Source organism: Lissotriton helveticus, chromosome 2_2 (genome assembly GCF_964261635.1).
Source record: "Lissotriton helveticus chromosome 2_2, aLisHel1.1, whole genome shotgun sequence".
In the NCBI taxonomy this organism is placed as follows: domain Eukaryota; kingdom Metazoa; phylum Chordata; class Amphibia; order Caudata; family Salamandridae; genus Lissotriton; species Lissotriton helveticus.
In genome coordinates this window covers 343,831,302-343,853,870 of record NC_136060.1, presented here as the reverse complement: position 1 = coordinate 343,853,870, position 22,569 = coordinate 343,831,302, and the positions used below count along the sequence as shown (strand labels likewise).

Genomic DNA, 22,569 nt, shown 5'->3' with positions numbered 1-22,569 from the left:
AACTGCTGCGAGCGGAGGAAAAAGTGACGTCAGAGGGTGCCACACTGCGATAGGTCGTTAGTGTGAAGCCGTGCTGGTACTGGTGGATAAGTAAAAGCGTGCTGTGAAAGGAGGAAAGTGATTTTAGCATGAAGTGTTTTAGAGTTTTACGAGACATGTGTAGCGGACAAAAACGGGTGGTTACTCGAGGAAGAGAAGAGGCTCCGTCCGAGGACACCCCAACTCATTACATGGCTATGAATGTGGGGTTGCATACTGGCTCGAGAACTGGTGCAAGATGACAGAAGGAAATGAAGAATTGACCTTTCCCCATTACGGGATGTTTAGATTGGGAGTGTTGCATCGGTTGGAGGCAATTATGAATCTTTGCGACCTTTACCTAGACCAACACAATTGGAAGCGTTGTATGAATGGATTAGGGCAGCTCATGAAAGAAAGAGAGAGTGAAGTTAGGAAAGAGTGAGAAAGTCAGTCAGGGCCTTTCAAGATGCGAGATGGGATGCATTGGCGAAGAGATGGAGGGTGCAAGCGATTGAGGGAGATAAGCTTTTCCCGCTGGTGGTAAAGACAGGAGTCACCCAAAAGAAGTGTGCGGATAAAAGCGATAGAGACACCGATGACAGCTTGATAGAGAGGTCGTTATCAGAGAGACCACCTCCATATAACCCAGACTCAGAAGAGGGAAAGTCAGAGCCGGCAGAGGGAATAGGCGAATCACAGGTTCCAGCTAGTGCCTCCCCCGGAGACTAACGACTGAACCGAACCTTCTGCAGTTCAGGAAGGCTCTGAAAACTTTTCTCTTCCCTTGATTTCCTCCCCTCCCGTGATGTCCCCTCCTGACCACAGGTTCTAGCGCCGGGATGCTCCAGGGTTACTGCGCGCTCTATAAAAACCTTAAATAATAATAATAATAATAGTTGGGAAACTCTCAACTGGAGGGATGGGAACACAGATCCTAGTGAGCACGGAAGTTAAGGGGGTTACGGATGTTAGGAGGTTGCCGGACGCCCTTACGGTGCCGGTTACCATTGGTCCCATAGTGTCGGTGTACGATTCAGGTCAAGTTAGGAATGGGAGTTCATCACAGTCAAGGGTAGAAGAGAGAATTAGGCCTGGAGGGAATGGCACGACGAGCGGAATAGATCATTTACTGAGGCCCTCAGAATCGAGTATGCCATTGCCAGCCACTGAAGACTCGTCAAGGGGACAGATGGAGATAAGGACGGTGAGGCCGACATCCCTTGCTGACTCAAGGTCAGACCTACGAATGTGGGAGCCACCTGTGAGTAATAGAAATGACAGAATGACAGCAGGGAGTTGGGAAAGCAGGAGTGAGGAGAATAGACCAGCCCTTAGAGACACAGTTGAAGGAAATAGATGCAGGGAACAGTGCAGTGGAAGAAAAGAATCGAGTAGTGCATCTAGTTGAGGAACTTTAAAAGGAGTCATAAGGGCAAAGATGCTGGATGTAGTGAGACTAAAAGCAGAGGTAGATCAGATAATTGAAGCAAACTTGCCTTTGGAGAGAGTGGAGCATAACGAACCGGATGAGTTACTGTTTGTAGCAAAGGATGTGATTCGTAAGGCAAGGTCGGCACATGAGAAACTGTCTGACTTACCAAAAGGTATGCGGTGGATTTGTCCAAAACAAAGATGTTACAAGGGATTCACAGGTTACAGTACAGTGATCAGGAACTGCAAGAGAAGTGAGTCATTGGACTGAGAACTCACATTCAGGAATTTATTATAGGGATACGCGCGTGGAGTATGCTCGATAAATGGGAAGAAAGATGGTCCAAAAAGAAGAGTGCCAAAAAGAGCGTAGGAGAGACACCGCCTCCAGGAGGGGGAATGCTGGGAGTACATAATTACCCTTTGTGAGAAGTAGCTAGTGGAGGGTATGTGTATGTGCCTTGGAGTAGAGGTGATGTGGCAGCGTTTACAAATGACTTCCCTAAGCTGAGGCAGAAGCCAGTTGAATGGTACAAACAGGTTGATCGTTTTGTTAAGATCTCAAAAGTGTTGTGGATTGATTTGAATACGCTGTTTGACATCGTAGTTCAGAGCGATTTGTTGGCAGCTTGTAAAGTCGCTATTGATTGGCCTACTTCTGAACCAGATAGGGATTCTGTTATGAATGGTCCTTCACCTATTGTCATGAAAAAGTTTGAACAGGTGATTACATGGCTGAAGTCTAAGGTAACGCCACAGGATATTGATTGGGTCAAGATAGATCGAACAGTTCAGGAACCAAAAGAGACAGTACATGAATACTATGAGAGAATTTTGCAAGTCTTCAAACAGTACAGTGAGCTAGATACTTTAGACCCAAAGGACATGGGGCAGTTTTTTTCGATGTTTGTTTTGGGTCTGAGACCAGAGATTAGCCTCATGATTCAACAGCATTTGATCTGCTGGCAGAACAAACCAGTGGACGAGATACTGCGATACGCATGGTATTGCAGTGATGAGGTAGACTCAAAACATAGGAAGCTTAAAGATAAGCTGATCAGTGGCGTCACTAGGGTTGGTGTCACCCAGTGCGGGTAACTCATGGTGTCACCCCCTCATGACTTACATCATGAATCCATGATGCCCCCCAGATACCCTTACACGGCTTTACACAGGGACTAAAATGCACATGGCACCCGTGTGTCATGTGCAGCTACACAGATGTCCTGGACAGTACAGGACACACACACTACGCATGGCACCAGTCTACCCTTGCCCAGTTAGACACAGGTTTACTGACAGCACAAGAATCCTACATGCCCGTTCAGGGCTACACTGTTTCCGGGCATAGCATGTTACGTCTGCAGGGACTCAGAAAGATGCGCACAGTAACATATGGAAACATGACACCCACATGCAACTCATAGTCAGTGGTCAGTATGTTACACTTGCACACAATAGCGCAACTACAGATCAAAGCAGTTTACTGGGTATATCGCACGCTCAGACACAAGGAGCACAGGCTGTAATCGTCAAAGGGCATACTTTCAAACACAGCGAAGGAAAGAATGGGGGTGCCACTTACCAGCTGCAGAGAAAGACAAGCGTGCACCTGGCGCTGCAAAACCCTGGTTCACTTCCACGGGTCGGTTAGCCAGAGTTCAGCCTGCAGGGACTTCTTTTTCTTTTGGTTTTCCTGAAATTATTCCTCTTGCCCGCATCGCAAGAATCTCAGGGGCGGACTCCATCCTCCCCTTTCTTGTTGTTGGGTCAGGTAAGATTTTTGAGGCCTTGGAGTGTTTAGCACGCCACTTTTCTCTTGTAACACACTGTTTGCTACCTCTCACATTTTGTTTGCTTTAGATACTTGCACAAGTGCCACCATTGCCTACGTAAAGTTTGTTCTAGTCTAGTGCTTGAGTGTCTGCCATATTATGCAGTATTATACCTCTAATTGTACTGTTTTCTCTTGTAACCTGCACACGTCACTTTTTCCTCCTGTATTGCAACGTTTGCTACCAACCTCATGTATTTGGTTTGCTCACAATTGTCACTTTTGCCACAAGTGACTTAATGTTTGCTTTTGTAATTTGTTCACTTGTTATTTTTAAATCATCATGTATCATTAGAGTTCCTATTGTGAAGCGCTCTGACGCCTCTTTGGGTAAAGTCCGCGCTATATAAAAAGCAATAAATAAACTTTTTGGTGCTCGAGGATCGGCTACTGCAGGAAGGGTTGGCGGAGGGGCCCTCTGAATGTCTCCCCCTGGAGCGTTAGGAGAGGCAGGAGAAAGCCATCAATCACTGTGGAGACAGGCATGGGCAGCGCTGCCTCTGCTTCAGCATTCCGCCTCCAAGAATAATATGCTGCTCTGTGCTCCCCTCTGATTGCAAAGGGCAGGAAAGTGAGAGCACGGGCGTTATGTCCCGCGGGGCGGCTGCAGTGTAGAGGGTACGGGAGGATGTGTAGTGAGCTGAGCGCCGAGACAGCACTGTGTGGTGCAGAAACCACGGGGTGATGCCCACTGCATTGTGCGGATGGGAGGCGCGCAATGGGCACTGGACATAGAGTCAGTACATAGTAAGCGCTCCGATGCCCTGTCAGGGGTAGTAACGCTATATAAATGCAATTACAATTCCAGAGACCTACGTGCAGTGGGGCCAGCGCTTAATATTGCAGGAGGGTGGCATGCTGTGAGCGCGGTGTACAGAGCTTGGCACCGCCGTGCAAGGGGGCGCTGAAGGAGGGTGTGCAGCAGGTGCACCGGTGGGCACGGGGCACGAGAGGTGTGCTCCTGCAGGGGATGCTGGATAAAAAATGAGTGAGTAACTGTGGTAGTGATATCCAGTGGGGAGGGACGCAAAGTAATGCATTGTGTTTTAATGTTGCCACCCATGTGACCTCTCAGCCACCTCGAAGCCCACCGATGCGCTAGAATTGCACAAGCATAGAAGAAATGCAATAGTTGAGGGCCATGGCAAAGGGTGTTCTCGGTGGACGCACCCTGAAGTGCAGAAGAGGTAAGTTTGAGGCAGGAAAATGAGGGAGTTTCGAGAAGTTCAAGTGAATGGGGTGAGGCAACGAGGAGGCAGGGTGTTGTGCATGACTCGGGATCCAAGGTGAGATGGCGGAGGCACGTGGAGGGCAGGATCAGGAAACAGGAGCCCTCATTGCGTGGCACGATGAGCCAGGACTCGGCCGGGCTTCTGGAGAGCATTAGCAGCCAGCCCGCGCTGTTACTTGTAAAGAAGCTTTTTAAAACGTCAGGTCCGGGAGCCACGTCACGACATGAGTGACGTTTCGAACGTCATTGACGTCCGGATGCTGAAAAGTCATAGCCTAATAATTGGGACAATAATTTTGGCCGGCGGCCGGGTAAGGTTCGACAGACAGAAATATTATTTTGCATTTTGGTGTTACGGACACGGACTCCGTGAAACCAAAATGCAAAATAATATTACTGTCTATCAAACCTTACCCGGCCGCCGGCCAAGATTATTGTTGACACGGACCATGGTGTCACCCCTTTCGATGGTGACACCCGGTGCGGTCCGCACCCCCCGCACCCCCCTAGTGACGCCACTGATGCTAGTTCAAACGCAAACAGCCGACAAGGGACTCCAGATACAGCCCAGTGGAGGGACGTTAGGGAGAAGACAGGGACGCTATCAGGGAGGAACACAGAATGGTCAGGATGAGGGAAAAGGAAAATCAGTAAACCCCAAAACAGGAATGGATGTGGCAACACTGAAAAAGACCACTGCGTGTCATTTTTGTCACCAGATCGGGCATTGGAAACGCAAGTGTCCATTGAACCCAGCAAAGCAGCTGCAGCAGGAGGTTGAGCCGAACAGGTACCTGAAATGGTTAATACCGTGATAAGGCCGAGATCTATGAAAGGGGGACACTGGTCCCACAAGCACAGGTTCCCCAGTCACCGAGCATCCCACAATTGGTTCAAACATACCAGCAGATGCCTCTCTTTGATGGGTCTGACGAGTACAGCTCTGACCCGTTGGCATGACGGTGCCTGAGGGGGAGGAGGACTGCACTCTTGGGGCAGTCCTGGAGGTAGAACAGAGGGGACCGGTTGTGGAAGCTGATGTTGATGGTCCTCCTACCACCTTTTTGATTGACACTGGTGCTACCCGTTCTACTATGAGATTTGCAGTAATCCCTAACCTTCCCCTCTCGGGACAATCAATCCAAGTTGTATGAGTAGCGAACAAGAAACTGACAAGTCCATTGACTGAGCCGATTCCTGTGAGAATAGGATCTTTCCGAGATAGACACCAGTTTGTGGTATGTGACTCAAGTCCAGTCTTCCTGCTAGGAAATGACCTTTTGTGTAAGCTTAACTGCACTATCTATTGTACCCCCAAGGGAGTAGAATTGCAGACCAATGACGCCACATTTAAGGTTGTAAATCAACACTTGAGTGTTGAAATGTACCCTGTGGTGACAGCTTCCAATTGACCTAAGAGATTCAGTTTCGCCAAAGGTGTTGGATTTCACAGGAGAAGAGATTGGACTGATCAAATGAGTTGAGCCAGTCAAGATCCAGGTTAAGCAAAATGTTGAGTTTCCAAGAACACCCCAGTATAATCTGTCACCAGAAACAATCGCAGGAATAAAACCTGTAATCGACTCTATGATCAAGCAGGGAATCTTGAAGGAGGTAATGGGAAGTCCATGCAACTCACCCATTATGGGATTGCAGAAACCAAGAGGGAAATTCAGGATTGTGCAAGACCTGCAAAAGGTCAACAATATAGTTATTCCGTGTTGTCTAGTGGTACCGAATCCATCATTGATACTCTTTCAGATTCCATGCAAAGCAGAGTGTTTCATGATGACTGATTTGTGCCAATCATTCCTTTCAATATCACTCCATGAGGAGAGATAATTTATTTTAGCATTTAAGCTGGAAAACCGTGTGTTAACATGGTGTCATATCCCTCAAGGGTATATGGAAACTCCATCAATCTTAAACAAGATCTTGAAGAAGAATTTTGAGAGTCTTGTGCTGCCGCAGGACTCAGTTCTTGTGCAGTACATAGATGATCTCCTGGTCGCTTCAGAGACGGAGGATGCTTGCAGGATTGACACTATCTCCTTGCTGAATCATTTGGCAGAGAACAAGGTGTCCCCAAACAAGTTGCAGTATTGCCTGAATGAGGTGCAATATCTGGGACACCGTATAGAGAAAGACTAGAGAAAGGTGTCACTTGTTCGAATTGAGGCCATTATGGGCATGGCTGTGCCTGCCACACACAGGGAGGTCAGAATGTTCATAGGGATGGTTGGCTACTGTCACCAGTGGATTCCCAATTTCTCTCTGAAAGCGAAGCCCTTGCAGAGGCTGACGCACAAGGATGTGAGTGATCCGGTAGCATGGGACAATGACTGTATGAAAGCATTTTTCGAGCGGAGAGAGGACCTATGTCGTGCTCCGACCCTGGGAATTCCAGATTACAATAAGCCTTTTTCATTATTCTGTTGTGAACAAGAAGTTTGCCCATTATCAGTTTTGACTCAGGATCATGGCGGTGTCCGTAGACCAGTTGCCTACTTCTCAGCTATGTTAGATCCAGTAGCTTCAGCGTTGCCTCAAGTCCGTTGCTGCAACAGGTGTCAGTATTGAAAGGTGTGAAAGAATTGTGATAGGGCATTCTTTAATTGTTTATGTTACGCATTCTCTCAAGTTGCTCAGCACCTGACCAACAATGGACTCCTATGCTAAGAGCAAGTCATACTTGCTGTGGAGAATGTGACTCCGTCTTGAATCCAGCTACTTTGATGTCTTTACCAAACACACTTGATGAAGATTGTGAGGATCATGACTGTCTCGATGTGACTGAACTTTGCACCAAACCAAGACCTGAAATTGTTGATGAACCTCTGTCTGACCCTGATGAGATATTCTTTGTTGATGGCTCATGTTTAAGAGAAAGTGTCGGTCACTTGAGAGCAGCGTTTGCTGTATGTACCATTACGGGAGTGGTTGATGCTGCCTGTCTAGAAGGAGTATAATCCGCACAGGTATCTGAAATCATTGCCTTGACTCGTGCCTGCCTGGCTGCTGATCAAATTAGAATTACCATTTACACTGACAGCCAGTATGGGTTCGGTGTGGTTCATGAATTCGGACAGTTATGGTCACAGAGAGGTTACATGACATCGTCTGGATCTCCTATTACGAACTGGGAGTTTGTGAGGCTACTATTGGAGGCCTTACAGCGCCCTAAGGAGATTGCAGTGGTGAAGTGTACAGCTCATGGGAGGGGGATGGATTTTGTTTCTCTTGGCAATAAATATGCTGATGAAGTTGCATGTTTTTGCGCTGAACAAGGCTGTATTTTCACTGGAGATTACACAGGAGACAGCCAAGAAAGAACCAAGTTCAACATGATGTTGGCCATGGCAGACACTTGGGATGAGCTTAAGAGCCTGCAGGAACAGGTTGCAGAACAAGAGAAAAGTGTGTGGATTAAATCAGGATGTGAGAAAGGGGACGTTGACATTTGGTTCTCGAGTAATGGACGAGCAGTGCTCCCTGATGATCTGTTGAACCCAATGGCAGGACAAATTCATGGTGCAGTACATTTGGGCAGAGATGCAATGGTGCGAGTGTTCAGACAGACGTGGTACAATCTACGATTTTGTTCAGTGGCTGAAGCTGTGTGTCATAGGTGTGTCACTTGTCAACAGATGAATCCTGGAAAGAAGACTATGGTTACATTGAGTCACATTGGGAGGTCGGGGGGACCTTTCAATAGAATACAGTTGGTTTTCATTGAGATGCCTAGGTGCAATGGGGTGAGGTACATTCTGGTGGTGGTGTGTGTGTTCTCGTGATGGGTGGAGGCTTACCCAACACAAACTCATACCTAGATTTGGTTTTACGACCTCTTTGGAATCGGATAGAGGGACACACTTCCACACTTAGGTCATGAAAATGCTTTGTACAGCTGTGAATGTGGACCAAAGACTTCATTGTAGCTATCGAGCAGCGGCTTCTGTAATAGTGGAGCAGATTAATGGGACTTTGAAAGCTCAAATGGCAAAGGTGTGTTCGTCTACGTCTTTGAAGTGGCCTGATGCTTTGCCCCTAGTTCTGATGAGCGTTCGCAGTAGGCCAGACAGGAGAACATGCCTTTTGCCTCATGAAGTGTTGATGGGGACGGCAATGAGGTTACAGTGGTCAGCAATAGTCCCAACGTGAAGATAGACACGTGCTCAAGCAGTGGTCAAGTAGTGGAGGTTCAGGGATCACCTACACCTACCACTTCTATCCAGAAGGAGGTCACCATAGCAGGTAAAATAGCTTTGCTGCTAGAAGAGAGTCGTAGATTTCATGTACATCTTTCGAGGGGTGATTTCAACCTTAATACGTATGCTAAGTTGCTTTACGAGTATATTGATGCCATGGATGGGAAGGATTGTTATTTGTGTATACAGTTACCTGCCTCAGTGGACAAGGGTATTCGATATCACCACCTTCCACTGATGTATGGTATTTCATGTAGTTTGTTGCTTAGTATCTTTTATGGAAGAGGTCAATTTGAGTATTTATTTTCCAATTATGACGTAGTGCTTCCTAAAGTTCCCGGCTTATAAGCATTTGAATAAGTATGATTTTTATAAATCAGAGGACAGGCTCAGGAAGTATTTCGTTCCATCTTTGGACTTAGATACAGCATATGCCCACCGACATAACTTGACATATTCATTAACAGAGGTAGAGAAAAGGTTTGTAGGTCAGGTAGAAGATAGATATAGAAAACTAACACAGTTACAAGATTCAGGAGAGGGTAAGGTGGATTGGACCGATGAAGAGAGATTGCATGAATCAAAAGGGAGTTATGGTCCTATAGCTTTGGATAAGGAGCAGAGAGGTAAGTTGTGTATAAGACGTCACCAGACTTATTATGAGAATGTTCCAGTGGGACAGACTACGTGTGATCATGTTTTTACCTTGGAAGATTCTGCAAAGGACTTTTTGCATGGTCCTGTACAAATGATACCAACTGTGTATTAAGTGTGTGGGACGAATGCTTATGTGAGGTTGCCTACAAAATGGTATGGTACTTGTTTTTTAGTGATCTTTTTCCCCAAGATATACCATGTAGAAGCTTTAGGGCTCCTAAGTGGAGGGAAACATGGGAGTGAAATGAGGTGAAAGTGCGGGAGCAATAGTTGGAGATATTTTTGGGGCAGTGATACCAGGGTTGGGAGCGATTTTGAATGATGTGAAAATCCGAAGGTTAACAACTGTGGTTGATGAGTTGTCTATGAACACAGCAAAGTCTCTGGTGCAGGTGGAAGGAGAGATGTTGTCGATAAGGACTATGGTTTTGCAGAATCGACTTGCTTTAGATCTCCTTTTGGCAAAAGAGGGCGGAGTCTCTAAAATGTTGGAAGTTCAGGAATGCTGTACTTATATTCCAAGGAGCAAGGAGCTGGAGAAATATATAAGTAACATCTCCACGATTCATCATGAGACTGGGGACCTGACTGAAGAAGCAGTTTGGGAGAAAGTTGGCAAAGGGTTTATCAGGTGGTAAATTGGTTTGCAAATTTGAGAAGGGGTTTTCTTGGCTATGTCTTGAAACCCCTCATTATGGTTGTGGCTTGTGTGATCGGTTTGTGGGGTCTTGTGAGATATTATAAGTGGTATACGGCCAATATAATTGAGAGATCACTTAGAGAGCAAGAGAGCAGGATGGAAATACTGCAGGACAGTCATTATCAGACTCTTAAGAATATGGAAAGACGCAAACGAGAAAGGATGGCAATTAGTTCTGTTTAGGTCAGTTCTTTCTCCAAGGAAGTTATGATTTTGGTGATGACACTAGTCAAAGGGGGGAACTGATAGAGCGCCATGTTTTTCTGAAATATGGAGGGGTGCATCATAATCACCGATAGTCAGCATCCACATATTTAGAGAACTTAAACAACCCAATTATGTGTATACCAATTTTACCATGTAGAAAGGAGAAGCACAAACACTTTAATAGTGGTTAGCAGGGGTAGTTGCTTCATGACTGATGAAGGGAAGGATCATGCCCATGCTGCTGTTTTTATTAAACGGACCTCTAACCATACTACCGTGTCTTGGTGTTCACTACAACATTTATTTTGGCGTGTAGTGACACCAGCACCAGGGCATGGCATGAAGGTAGCAGACAGTTACCGGAGCCTTGGTTACTGATCTGTTGGTAGCGCTGAACATCACAGGTCGGCGGTGTGAGACGGCACGGTCCTGCAGGCTATGTGGCAGCTACACAACTCAGCTGCAGTGTTACTGCAAGGTAGTGTGTACAGCATCGGCATCACTTTGTAAATCAAGAGTGTACTCTGATCTTTGTCGGCATCCGGGGCTTCTGCCTATCGCACGCATGTGTCGGAGGTGGTGTATGCCAAGCACGCTTTTGTTTTATGACACCAGTGGCGTCAGTGATAGCAGCTTACCTAACAGCTTCTTATACACGCTCACAGCGGGCCACTTAAAGAGACATTCACAGCTATAGAAGTTGAGTGTCTGCTGTGCTGGAGTCTTGGGTCTGCTTCCTTCTTATTTCCTGTTGTACCATGTGACTGATTAGAGGAAAGACCCATAGGTTTTTGAAACCTCATCTTATCTACAGGTTGTTCAGTGTTCTGGTATGTGTGTACTTCTTTGAGGCATTCTGCTCCAGCATCTGTGATGGCACTATCTTCTATTGTCATTCCATCACCATTTTAAGTGCAGCCAGGTCAACCATCCTTTCAGTGGGAGGAATGGATTTGACCTTTGTGACACTTACATAGTGGTTCTTGATGGACAAGAATTTACCCCTGAGAGGAAGAAGGCACTGTTATTGGGCACTATAGGTAAGCAGGTGCATCATATCTTTAAGTACTTACCCTCAGATGTTGGGTAATAATAATCACCCGGACCCGGCGGCGTGGGTAGGTCGAGCTGTTGGACACACGGGAGACTAGAATCATACTTTATGGATGTCTGAACCCGATGTACAGTCCGCCGGGTACTGTTGTTGCCTGGATACTTGACACATTAGGCAGATTCAGCCCAACACAGGTACATTACCACATTAAACACAATTCCTGTTTGTGAGATTTTTAGAATAGTACACCAGATACACAGGTAGATCCTGTAAACATAGACAGTCTTCCACAAAAGATAAATTTCTTTACTGAGGTCCTGAAGAACCGCGAGTCATTGTACAACACGCGAGAAACATGTCGACCGTTTAGATCACACGCTAACTGAGACTCAGACAGGAAACATTGAATTCCAACGAGTACCGGCTAGTTTTTCATTTGAATTAAGGCAGGAGACCCCCAGAATAAACTTGATACTGGTACTCCCAGCTTTATTTTAACTCACATATACGTCTACGCTCTACGGGCCCCACACCCACACTTCACCTGATGGCAGTTGGATAAAAGATCTCCGCTAAAGTGCCCCTCTTTGAGGTGTCGCCCGTTGGGTATTGCACCACCGACCCAACGAGGAGCAGCCCAGATGATGAAGCATGACACCTGAAAGGGTGTGTGAGGGCATTACATCCAACAAAGTGGATGCCCAACTGTAGGACTGATTGAGACCTACAGCATCCAGACACTAGTGTGACACGTACATTTGCCCATTTGAGGAACAACCCAGCCTTCTTTGTAGTACTTACGATTTTAGGGCACACGCTGAGGTTGGACCTACCACTCCTGACAAGTGGAAATCGCCCATCCAAACCCTCCCCCTTGTTGTAAACAACAGTAATAATAATCAACCCATCGAAGATGTGTACAAGGAGGCAAAGCTGTGCTTTGAGAGAAGATTTGCAAAAAAGGAGAACATTGTCTTATCTCAGTACACGTTCTACACTTGACCACAAAAAAACTGATGAATCAATGGATGATTTTGTTTCCAGTCTGCGTGAATTATCAATTAAATGTAAATTTGGACAAATGGCAAATGAAATGATCAGAGATCAACTGATTGTTCAGTGCAGCAACAGGAAAATGCAGGAGTGTTTGTGGACAGTGAAAAATCAGTTCCTTAATGATGCCATTGCTAAGGTGGTAGAGGAGTCTGAGAGATGTATGAAAGAGATGGGCAAGAAAGAACAAGTGGATGGTCAAGTTGCTGCAGTTGGGAAAAAGAAGGGGTGCCTAAAGGATCGTGTCAGCAAGGTTGCTACTAGATCCCAGAGAGGGAGCAGGTCAAAGGGTTGTTCAAGTTGTGGGAGTGATTAACACACCAGTGATTCAAAATGGTGTTTTGCATCTAACAAGGAGTGCAGGAAGTGTGGGCGCCTTACAACATTATGTGTTAAGATACATCTAAGTCCAGTGTGGCTGTCACTGTGGACTTAATATTGGAAGATGATAACCAGGATCGGGTGTTGATGGTTCAGCCTGATATGGAGGAAGGGAACAGGAAAGTCAGACCTAAAGCCTTGATTGATATTCAAGGCAGACTAGTGGAGCTCAAAGTGAACTCCAGTTAATTGTGCATTATCTTATCGAAGGCAATGTGAAAGAGCGAGGGGCCGGAAATGTCTCTTTCTGCCAAAGACATAAATCCCAGGGGCTACCAGGGGAACGCATTGATGATCTGGGGTATTTCACTTCTATGATTGTGTTTAAATCACAACAGTATGAAGGGAAAATCTATGTGGCTGAGGAGGGGTCACCTATTTTGGGGTTTGAACATCATTTTGATCTGTATGTAATAATTGGCTCCCATGCTCCAGAACAAGTGTTGGTAGTCACTGAAACACAACTGAAGATGTGTTATCAAAAATGAAAGATGTGTTTAATGAAAGGCTGGGTGTAATGAAGGGCTACGTCCACAAGATAGTGTTGGAAAAAGGTACTATTTATATAAATTGAGGAGGGTGCCGGTGTAGTGAGGAGTGAGGTCAAGAAACTCTTAGATGACATGCTCAGGGAGCGGATCATAGAGCCTGTTAAGGCTTCGGAATGGGTCTCTCCTGTGGTTATTGCCAAGAAGAGCGATGGCAAACTGAGGTTCTGTGTAGATCTGTGCAGTTTGAACCAACATGTGGCGACAGATACTTTTCCTCACCCAAATATCGAGCTCTTATTGTTACTCAAGGGTGGTAAGTACTTTTCTAAGCTTGACTTGAAAAGTGATTACCACCAGATCAAATAATATGAAGATTCACGCATTTGGACGGCTTTTGTCACCATGTAGGGAACTTTTAGGTGCACAAGGATGCAGTTCGGGCTATCCTCAGCGGCTAGTGTGTTCTAGCAGATCATGTCTGAAGTGTTCAAGGGCTTTGATAATGTGAACTTCTTACAAGAGAAAATGTTCGTCTTTGGTGGGTCCATCCAGGAACATAACTACCTTTTAAGGTCTGTGTTGGGTAGGCTTAGGGAAGGCGGTCTAATCATGAGGAGGCACAAATGTAAGTCCCTAGTTGAAGAAATTGAATACCCTGGCCATACCATTTCTGGGCAAGGTGGGCGCCCCAAGGTAGATTTACAGAAAGCAATTCGGTCTGACCCAGTACCCCATGATAAGGATTAGTTACGATCTTTCATGGGTTTGATAGAATATTATGCTAAATTTGTAAAGAAATTTGCTAGCAAAACTGAAGACTTGAGGGTGTTGCTGAGGATGGGATGTGCTTTTTGTCTGGCGAAAGTCAACAAAGAGCATTTGATGCGATAAAGGAAGGCATTTGTGGTGCGGGGATCCTTGCACCATTTGATACCCAACTCAAAACGTATCTGACTGTGGATGCAAGTGCTTGTGGGCTATGGGGGTTTCTTTCTCAGATGCATGATAGTATGGAGAGGACTGTGGCTTTTGCATCGCGTTCTCTGACAGAGTGTGAGAGCAATTACTCTATCATCGAGCGTGAGGCTTTAGCGGCTGCCTGGTCCGTAGAGCATTTTAGGACCTTTCTATGGGGTCTCACCTTTTGCATTTGTACAGACCATAAACCTTTGGTCAATGTTTTGAGTCATGGTGAGGCTGGAAAGGGATCTGATGGGCTGGCTAGGCTTGCTTCAAGGCTGCAAGAGTATAAATACCATGTCAAACATAAACTGGGGTGGAGAAATGCCCAAGCTGATTGTCTCTCACGCATGTCGTTGGACTGGTCTGAGGTAGATGAACATGGTTCTTCAGCTTGGGAAGAGGAAGGGGTGGTGGCTTTGTTTTGTGATGTGGAAAAGTGCCTGGGCAGTTCAAACTCGGCGGAGGAGTGGCGCAAGTGTAGGGAGGGAGATCTTGTTCCACAGAATGTGGGACAAATGGTGGTGTGTGGGGGCGTAGATAAAGTATGGTGCCTTCGGCTGGTAGACCTTTTGAGAACAGTCTGGATGAGTTCACTTTGAGTGACAAGTATATGCTTATTAGAAATGACAAATCTGACCCAGCAGAAGGATTGAGAGAAAGGATCTTTAAGCTGGCTCATGAGGGCCACTTAGGTCAAACATTGACAAAGAAACGGGTGAGGGAGAAATTTTGGTGGCCGTGAATGGATGATCAAATCAACTCGTGGGTGAAGAACTGTGAAGTGTGCAGAGAAAGTGAGAAGAGGCTTAAGACAAGAGCACAATCCTTCCAGGGGCATATTGAGGACCCGGGGTGTCCTTGGAGTACTGTGCGCTTAGTTTTTATTGACCAATGACTTTGTCGGAAGATTGGAAGATAAATGCTATGGTTGTTGTGGATGTGCACTCCAAATGGTTAGTGGTGAAGTTTATTCCTGATGTGACCACCAGAACTACTCTGGAGACTTTGAAGAGTGTATTTTTGGAGGAAGGGCTACCTCATGTGATTATCACGGATAAGGGCACTCAACTAGTTTCTCGTGATATGAAGGGCTTTCTGGACAATTGTGGCATTAAACATCATCGCACTTCTTTGTACCACCCCCAAGCCAATGTCAAACCGGTTGGTTAAAGGTACCATCTGTATGGCTGTCCTAAGAGGAAAGGTTGTTAAGTCTATGGTAGATGACATGGTCAGGGCTCATCGCACTACAGTTCATGGTGTTACCAATGTTTCACCCTTTGAGAACATGCGAGGAAGAAAGCCTGGAACCAAAATGACCCCGGCTTGGCTCACAAAAACTAATGGCACAAAGAGTGAGGACCTGATGGTGTAAGAAGGGAGAGGGTTTCGGTTGAGGACTTGGTTAAGATAAGACATGAAAGGGTAGGAGAGGGTTTGAGAACATTTTGGAAGCCATTCTGCTGTGTTCGGTTATAGATTCCAAATGAATTTCCCGATTCATGCTCTTATATAGGTATAATTCACATTGCCCTTATATAGGCATAGAAATCCAGTCCTTATTTAGGCAAAGCCCATGCTACCCAAATACAGGCATGGCTACTTCCACCCGTTCATCTACGTCACAACGATTTCTTGGAAAAACAGATTCTTAAGCCATTAGGGACATCCCCTTGCCTGGATATTGATTTTTCCAAGAACTCATTATTAAGCATGAACAACTATTCCTTAGGGGTTCATACATGACGTTCATATGGCCGACCTTTACATCAATACTGGCATTCGTAAGCACCTTCAAGGTATAAATATACCTTCACTTGCTAAAGCAAAGCACGGTGTGGTTCAGTGTAGTTCGACTACCTACTTGCACGACGCAGCTCGCTACAGCAAGTGCCAAAGGAAGACAACACTCCAGCTAACACACTGACAAGACGCTGACAAGACGCTGACAACCTCCTGCCCAGAATCCAGCTCCAGTGTTTCTGACTCCCCTTGCGGGGTGTTGGGAAATCGAGTCCCATGAAAGAGATACCAACCTCTCTCATTCTAAGGTATGGAGCTGATTAAAACCTAGAGAAACCTCTGTCAATTTTTGGCAGAACTAAAACTTATGCTAAACAGCACCTACTTCTTCCCTGGTACTAGACCTAGGTTAGGTACATTGGGGTAGGCATATTTTAGAAGCACCCAGTTGAGTATTTTTAGCCTGTGTTATTTATGTATGTATTTTTATATATGTCATAGCAACAGACAATGCTATTACAATATTATTTTATATTACTGTTTGTGCTGTACCCATTATACTTGGCAATCTGTCTAACGATTGTAGCAGTTCACCTCTCTTGCATGAGAAATAAGACTGTTCAATAAACCCTATTATTGAAACACCCATCTCACTATTTCTGTGCAACTCTGTAGAAACGAAGCATGCAAGATTGACTGAGTGAAATAGTTATCTATTGTTTCCACGACTCTGAAGATATTGTTCCGGTTCTAGGGGAAACAAAGTTGTCATGTTTATGCGGTTGTCAGAGACTAATCCCTTCTTGTTTATTCAAGAAAGTTTCTAGTGACCTCTGAATTAGCTGGCACACACACAATTAAGTTTAGTATACTCGATAGAGACATACTGACCTCAGTCCTATGTCAAATCTTTAGTATTATTCCAATGCGCAGAGCCTATTGGGAATATAGGAACTACACTACAATTCAGAGTCAGGCAGGTATGTGATGTTGGACAATGGTAACAAATGGAATAAACATAACGTGTCTTTGTACCAGAAAGGACAGGTTGGGTACAGGTGGGATGGTGAAGTTACAGTGGAACCCTTATGTATGAACTTAAATGGTTTCATGCTTGTGAGTGACGAGGAATTGTTCAGCAACGAGATAGAAGATGGGAGAGGGCTTGTTGAGTGTGGAAATGGTGATGCCGGTGGTTCTATGCGCACTGGAATTGTTCCCCATGGATTGAGTAGAACGAGCCACACTCCTAAACTTCATATAACACCTCGCTATTTGGAGGATCTTGTTACATACTTGTGACCTGTATGTGTTCTCTTTTCATTCTGCTCCAGGGTATGTTTTTGCAACCCTGTTGTGGAACTTTTTATGAGTTTCTTACAGCTGGCACCATGCCATGTTGGTGTGGTCTGTTATTTTGTTTTATAGCTATTCCTACGTGTAACTTTTTAGGAGCTCCTTACAGCTGGTGCCATGCCATTTGGCATGGTCTGTTGTTTTTATTCTTTCTTTTGTTTTGTTTCCATGTTTGTGCAGAAGGGAAGGAGATGTGTTGTAATGCAAAACCTCCTTATGACATAAGGAGGTTCTGGAAAGGAATGTCCTAACTAAGTGAATCTTCCCTTGGCAGTTGCTTCATGGCTGGCGAAGGGAAGGATCGCGCGATTGCTGGTGTTTTTATAAAACGGACCTCTAACCGTATTACCGTGTCTTGGTGGTCACTACAACAGTCCACAATACTGCCTTCTGGTCCCATGTATTATACATTTTCTACACTCATTCAGCTGCCCCACAGCAACACCGATGGCATAAACCTTCATTCAGCAATAAAGTGTATCATTAAATGTCTTTTAACTGTTCAAGTAGTGAAGGCATCCACTTGGGACTCAACAATTTCACGAAAACCATCAAAAGTAGACTGTATACTTGCAGGTCATATCCGCTGTAAAATGTAGTCTGTTATCTGCATTCCAAACTGCTACTCGCATATGATAAATTCACATACTGTGGGGTTGAATCACAGAAGCATTTATGAGTCTCACAGGAAGAAGTAATACAAGACTACTCTTATGAACCCTTACATTCCTTTGGGATTTAGCTCCAAAACGTCCAACTCCTTATTAGTGAAAACACAAAGAGGGCAAAGTCTTTTCTATTTCTATTCTTTCCTTTAAGTATGTATGAATATTTTTCATGAATATTCCAATTCTTATTCCCATTTTAGAAATGTAGGAGCCAATTCATAAAAGCATTTACTTCCTGTATTGCATAATTCCTTAATGAATATGGTCCTATTAACTCACATGGAGCTCATTTAGTTATTCACAGGTTAACATGAATATGTGGCATGGTTTAGGTCCTCCTGCACCTACATTCACTGCTATGTCTAAATACAGGTCGGCTCGAGCGCGAGCAAAGTTTGCTGTTTTTGTCATTGCCGTGAAGTACCCGGTCGGACCCACGAATGTATGCTGATTGACTGGGCATACGTTGGGCCATAATTAATTGCTCCCAATGGACTTTTTGTCGTGCTGAAGACACACTTATATATAAGCTTTCTTATCAGCCCTCGAATGGTGTTATGAGGACTTGTGATTTGCTTCATAAATTTTAACATATTTCATCTGCCGTTCAACAACTGAATGGTCTGCTTTTAATATTGTTATTGAAAATGCTCTAATTACTGTCTGTCCTGATGATGACCGCATAGTCAACCAGCGGTCGAAACGCCGTCAACGCATTCTGTGGCCACAAACTGTGAAAGACACATTATGTTTGTTTTTGTTGTTCTTTCTGTATATGTAATGTTTGTATGTTAGCCACGTGTTTGGTAAAATGAATTGGTTGTCTTAGTCTTGCCAACACTTTTTTATGAGCGTTTCTTTTACTTGGAATGTGTTTTGTGAAATTACATGTTTAATAAATTATGAGTATTTTTTGTAATTGTTTTTGAAATATAGGCTTCTTTCTTTCTTTTTCCTTTTATTATTTGAACGTATTTTCCAGTATGAATTTGTAGTTTGCTAGTGAATCTGTGTACCTGAACCTTTTGTTAGGTGTTACTGTCTAAATACAGGACCTATAAAAAAAAAAGGAATACAGTACCCAAAAAAACAAGCACTGTCAAAGGCAATAGGTCTGTTTTGGCATGCTGGTGCAACATTTTTTTTTTACTTTTCTACTGCAAGCATATGCCACAAATAGAAGAAAAAAGGAAACCTGCCACCACCTAAATGTGTTGCCACAAGCATGCAATAAAAGGAAACATCACTTATACAGATCTTTTTCTTGTTTTTTTTTAACTAGGCCTTTCAGTTTTGCCATGCATTTTGCTATTGTTTTTGGTGATCGACAGGGAAAAATCAAGTACTCAAACAACAGACAGATACAATGTCAAAATGTCACTTAAATACTTCATGATAGTACCTTTAAAAGGAGAGAGGAAATAAATCACCAATGTGCATGCTAAGTAGCCGTTTTTAGAAATTATATACAAAGATAACATTTAAAAAACACACTTTAAATGAGGTTTGTGACTAAAGAGAATCAAAGCATTTTTAAGTGTACCTGAACAATGTGCTGTGGTAGGCGAAAGTAAAATTCTAATTATAATTCAACAGGCCAATGAATGAAGCCTCCTGACCACCAAACGCCCCTCTATGTATGTATATTATGTTTTTTTGTTTTTTTTAAACAATAGTCTGGTAAAACAACTATGCTGTCTCAAAGGCCAGCCCTAAAACGAGAACAGACCCACTTTTTTTTTACTCAACACCAGTATACTGCCGGTTGTGTTGACAGTTGTATTCCTTAGATGTAGCTACCCTAAAACTTTACTTAGTTTTACAAAAAATCCAGTCTGAAGTGAGTATTAGGATTTCCAGCTGTAAGTGCCAGACATGTGTGGAAAAAGTGCCAGCACAAAACAGGACTCCAACATTCTGAATCAGGGACTCTGCAGACCTTTGTGTGCACAGATTACACTTACAAAAGCTGAAAAGCTGCAAGATGGACAGACTTTCTGCTTTCATTAGGGAGCACTAAGGTGGGAATGTGAAGTATATATGTAGCACTTACATCGCACAAATGTAGCTGAAAGGCAGTGGAGCACTGTACAGAGTCAAAGGTATAGACACATTCAACGTGTGATTGAAGGGTTCCTCTGTGTGTATGCTGTGAATATGTATAGCATACACCTAGCAGAAAGGACGAAGCGTTCCAACAGGAATGCTAGTAATGGGAGTATACCAAATACTGGGAACAAACTTAGTGGGTATTCATAAACATTTGCAAAGCTTCTCCCTAACAGCTCTTGTAAAACTACACATAAAACAAAAGGTGCAAGTGGGCTGAAAGGGCAACAGACACCTTCACTTTTCAGGGCTTATAGAGGGAATGGATTTGTGCAGATGGTAAATGTTTAATGTGAAGAAATCACAAAGTTAAGTTACACTTAGGTTTACACTTTGTAGTAAGCTTACTACTTTCGTTATTCACCAGCTCATAGTGTAAATTTACTACAAAAGTGTTATTTACATGTCTCCAACCCCAGGGTAAGGCAACTGGTTTACTCTTGTGTGTGAGGGTGATGTCCCTCCCTAAACCCCTTCCTGGCCTTCCCTAACTCCTCGTACTCTTACCTAATCCCATGCCCTTTAGTATCAAGTCTGCACCTTTTCCCACCCACTCCCATATGTCCCTCCCACTTTACTACTGTAATCTATACTTAGATAGGGGAAGGCTCCGCAGTCAGGGCAGAGAACTGATCCCATAGAAGTATAGGCAAAATTTACACTTTGTAGAACATTTTGTAGTACCTTTTCTGTTAGAACCACACCAAGTTCCAAATTCTGAATCAGGGAATCTGCAGACCTTTGAGTGCACAAAATGCAACTGAGAGTCAGACCCACAAATGAACCTTTCCAGTAACTCTATGCAAGCGGGCAGTCTGCAGTCTACAGTATCAGGTTTAAGAGACACAAAAGCACACCTGGGAATCTGGAAACGTCACAGAACTCCACGAATGTGAATAAGGGCTTCTTTACACCGAAATAATAATAACAACCAGCATATACTGAGTGAATACCTTTAGACTCTGGGACGTACTGCTTTTTGTGAAACCTCCCCACATGCTTCTCCTCTGCCAAAGAACGTCCTCCAAGCGCTTGAGAGATTATTAAAAGAAAATGGAGCCACTCACCAGAAGAACTGAAGAAAAGTATACACAGGAGAAGTCCAGACAAAACTGCCATTGTGAGTAAATCAGAGGACCTTTCGTGGACACATTCTGCATCTGTGGCACGTCTGCGAAGACAGGAAACTGAGAGGCTCGGAAGGGTAGAGAGCATCACATTTAAATATGCCACTTCCCCTATTACGTGGGCATTTGGTAAACTACTGGACCACAGCACTGTGAACATCAACCAAAGCAGAGTTTCCAAAGCTTTCGGACACTTTAGTGAATATGTAGAATGTAAAAGTAACTCAAGAAAAAGATATTACTTAGTTTTATATTGTAGACTAAATACGGGATGTGTGCACGCAGGAAAAGAAGAGGAAACCAGATGCAAAAGCGTTACATTTTTTAACAGTAATGTTATTTCTACCTATAAATCAGTCCTTTGTAAAAAAAATAAGTAACAGGCCCTTTCTTGAAAAGCCACTGCAGCCTGCACCACCCATTGCTGTGTCAGCGCTGCTAGTGAGAGAACCAACACCACTACCAGCCATTGTACTCTATTAGAGTGACAATTCAGACTATTCCAGGCAACTGAAGTTATAATAATATAAAGAGCTGCAGGTATTATTCATTTTTAATGTATATTAAGTTAATAAACACAGTTGTTTTGCTCATCTCAAAACAACCGTACCAGTGATGGAGTGAAAGAAGTGCTAAAGAAAGTCTTACAAAGTGATACCACAAGACAAAATAAGAAATAGAGGCCAAATTCAATCCAATACCAAATATTGAGTATGAACGGCACATTTTCAACCAAGCATAACAACAGGCTGGTAAAATGATGGATGAGCTCGTTGAGAGACTTGACACACTTATCAAACACGTTAAGTTTTTTGATTTCAGTGATGCAGAAGCCATGCGCCTCAGAGTCATCAATGGTTGTATCTCAAACTCTTTCAGAAGATGCACGCTGGGAGAGACACTCAGTTAAGAGAAGATGCTAATGGCTGCAAGGCAGAAGAACGAGCAGATCGACACGCAACTGACATGGAAGCAGGAACCGTGCATAATCAGCATTGGGCATGAAAAGTAAGCTGAACTGGTAGGTGTGCCTTCAAGGGATTTATTCTGATACTTAATTCTCAATAGTTTGTGTTCTTTGCTTGATGCAAGTATATATAACTTTCTTGCCAATTAATTTCTTTTTATATTGGATGCAAGTTTGTTTGACTTTCTTGCAAGTAAATTTCTTTTGTCTAGAATTAGTCAATTTATATAAACACAATTTATGAGCAGTTATAGTTTTTCAGATGAAAATGTACAAATATATCAAATCATATCAAAGAAACTATCTTGTCAATAAAATGCGGTGTCTGATCATGGGCACTGTTTGTCAGTAGGATGAGTTGTCCTACA

At 43.9% G+C, this 22,569-nt stretch overlaps 1 protein-coding gene and 1 long non-coding RNA gene across 2 annotated transcripts in view; one reads left to right on the top strand and one right to left on the bottom strand.

Moving 5' to 3' along the window:
• Positions 1-21,297, bottom strand: part of LOC144821831 (uncharacterized) — a 263,693-nt gene extending 242,396 nt beyond the window's left edge. The window contains exon 1 of the mRNA XM_078678996.1: positions 21,175-21,297. Coding sequence (XP_078535122.1) covers positions 21,175-21,226 — 52 coding nt within the window. The 5' untranslated portion in view covers positions 21,227-21,297. The remainder of the gene's footprint in view (positions 1-21,174) is intronic.
• Positions 1-22,211, top strand: part of LOC144821832 (uncharacterized) — a 323,067-nt gene extending 300,856 nt beyond the window's left edge. Inside the window, exon 4 of the long non-coding RNA XR_013608462.1 lies at positions 22,114-22,211. This is a non-coding gene — a long non-coding RNA (uncharacterized LOC144821832). The remainder of the gene's footprint in view (positions 1-22,113) is intronic.
• Positions 22,212-22,569: the final 358 nt, after the last annotated feature.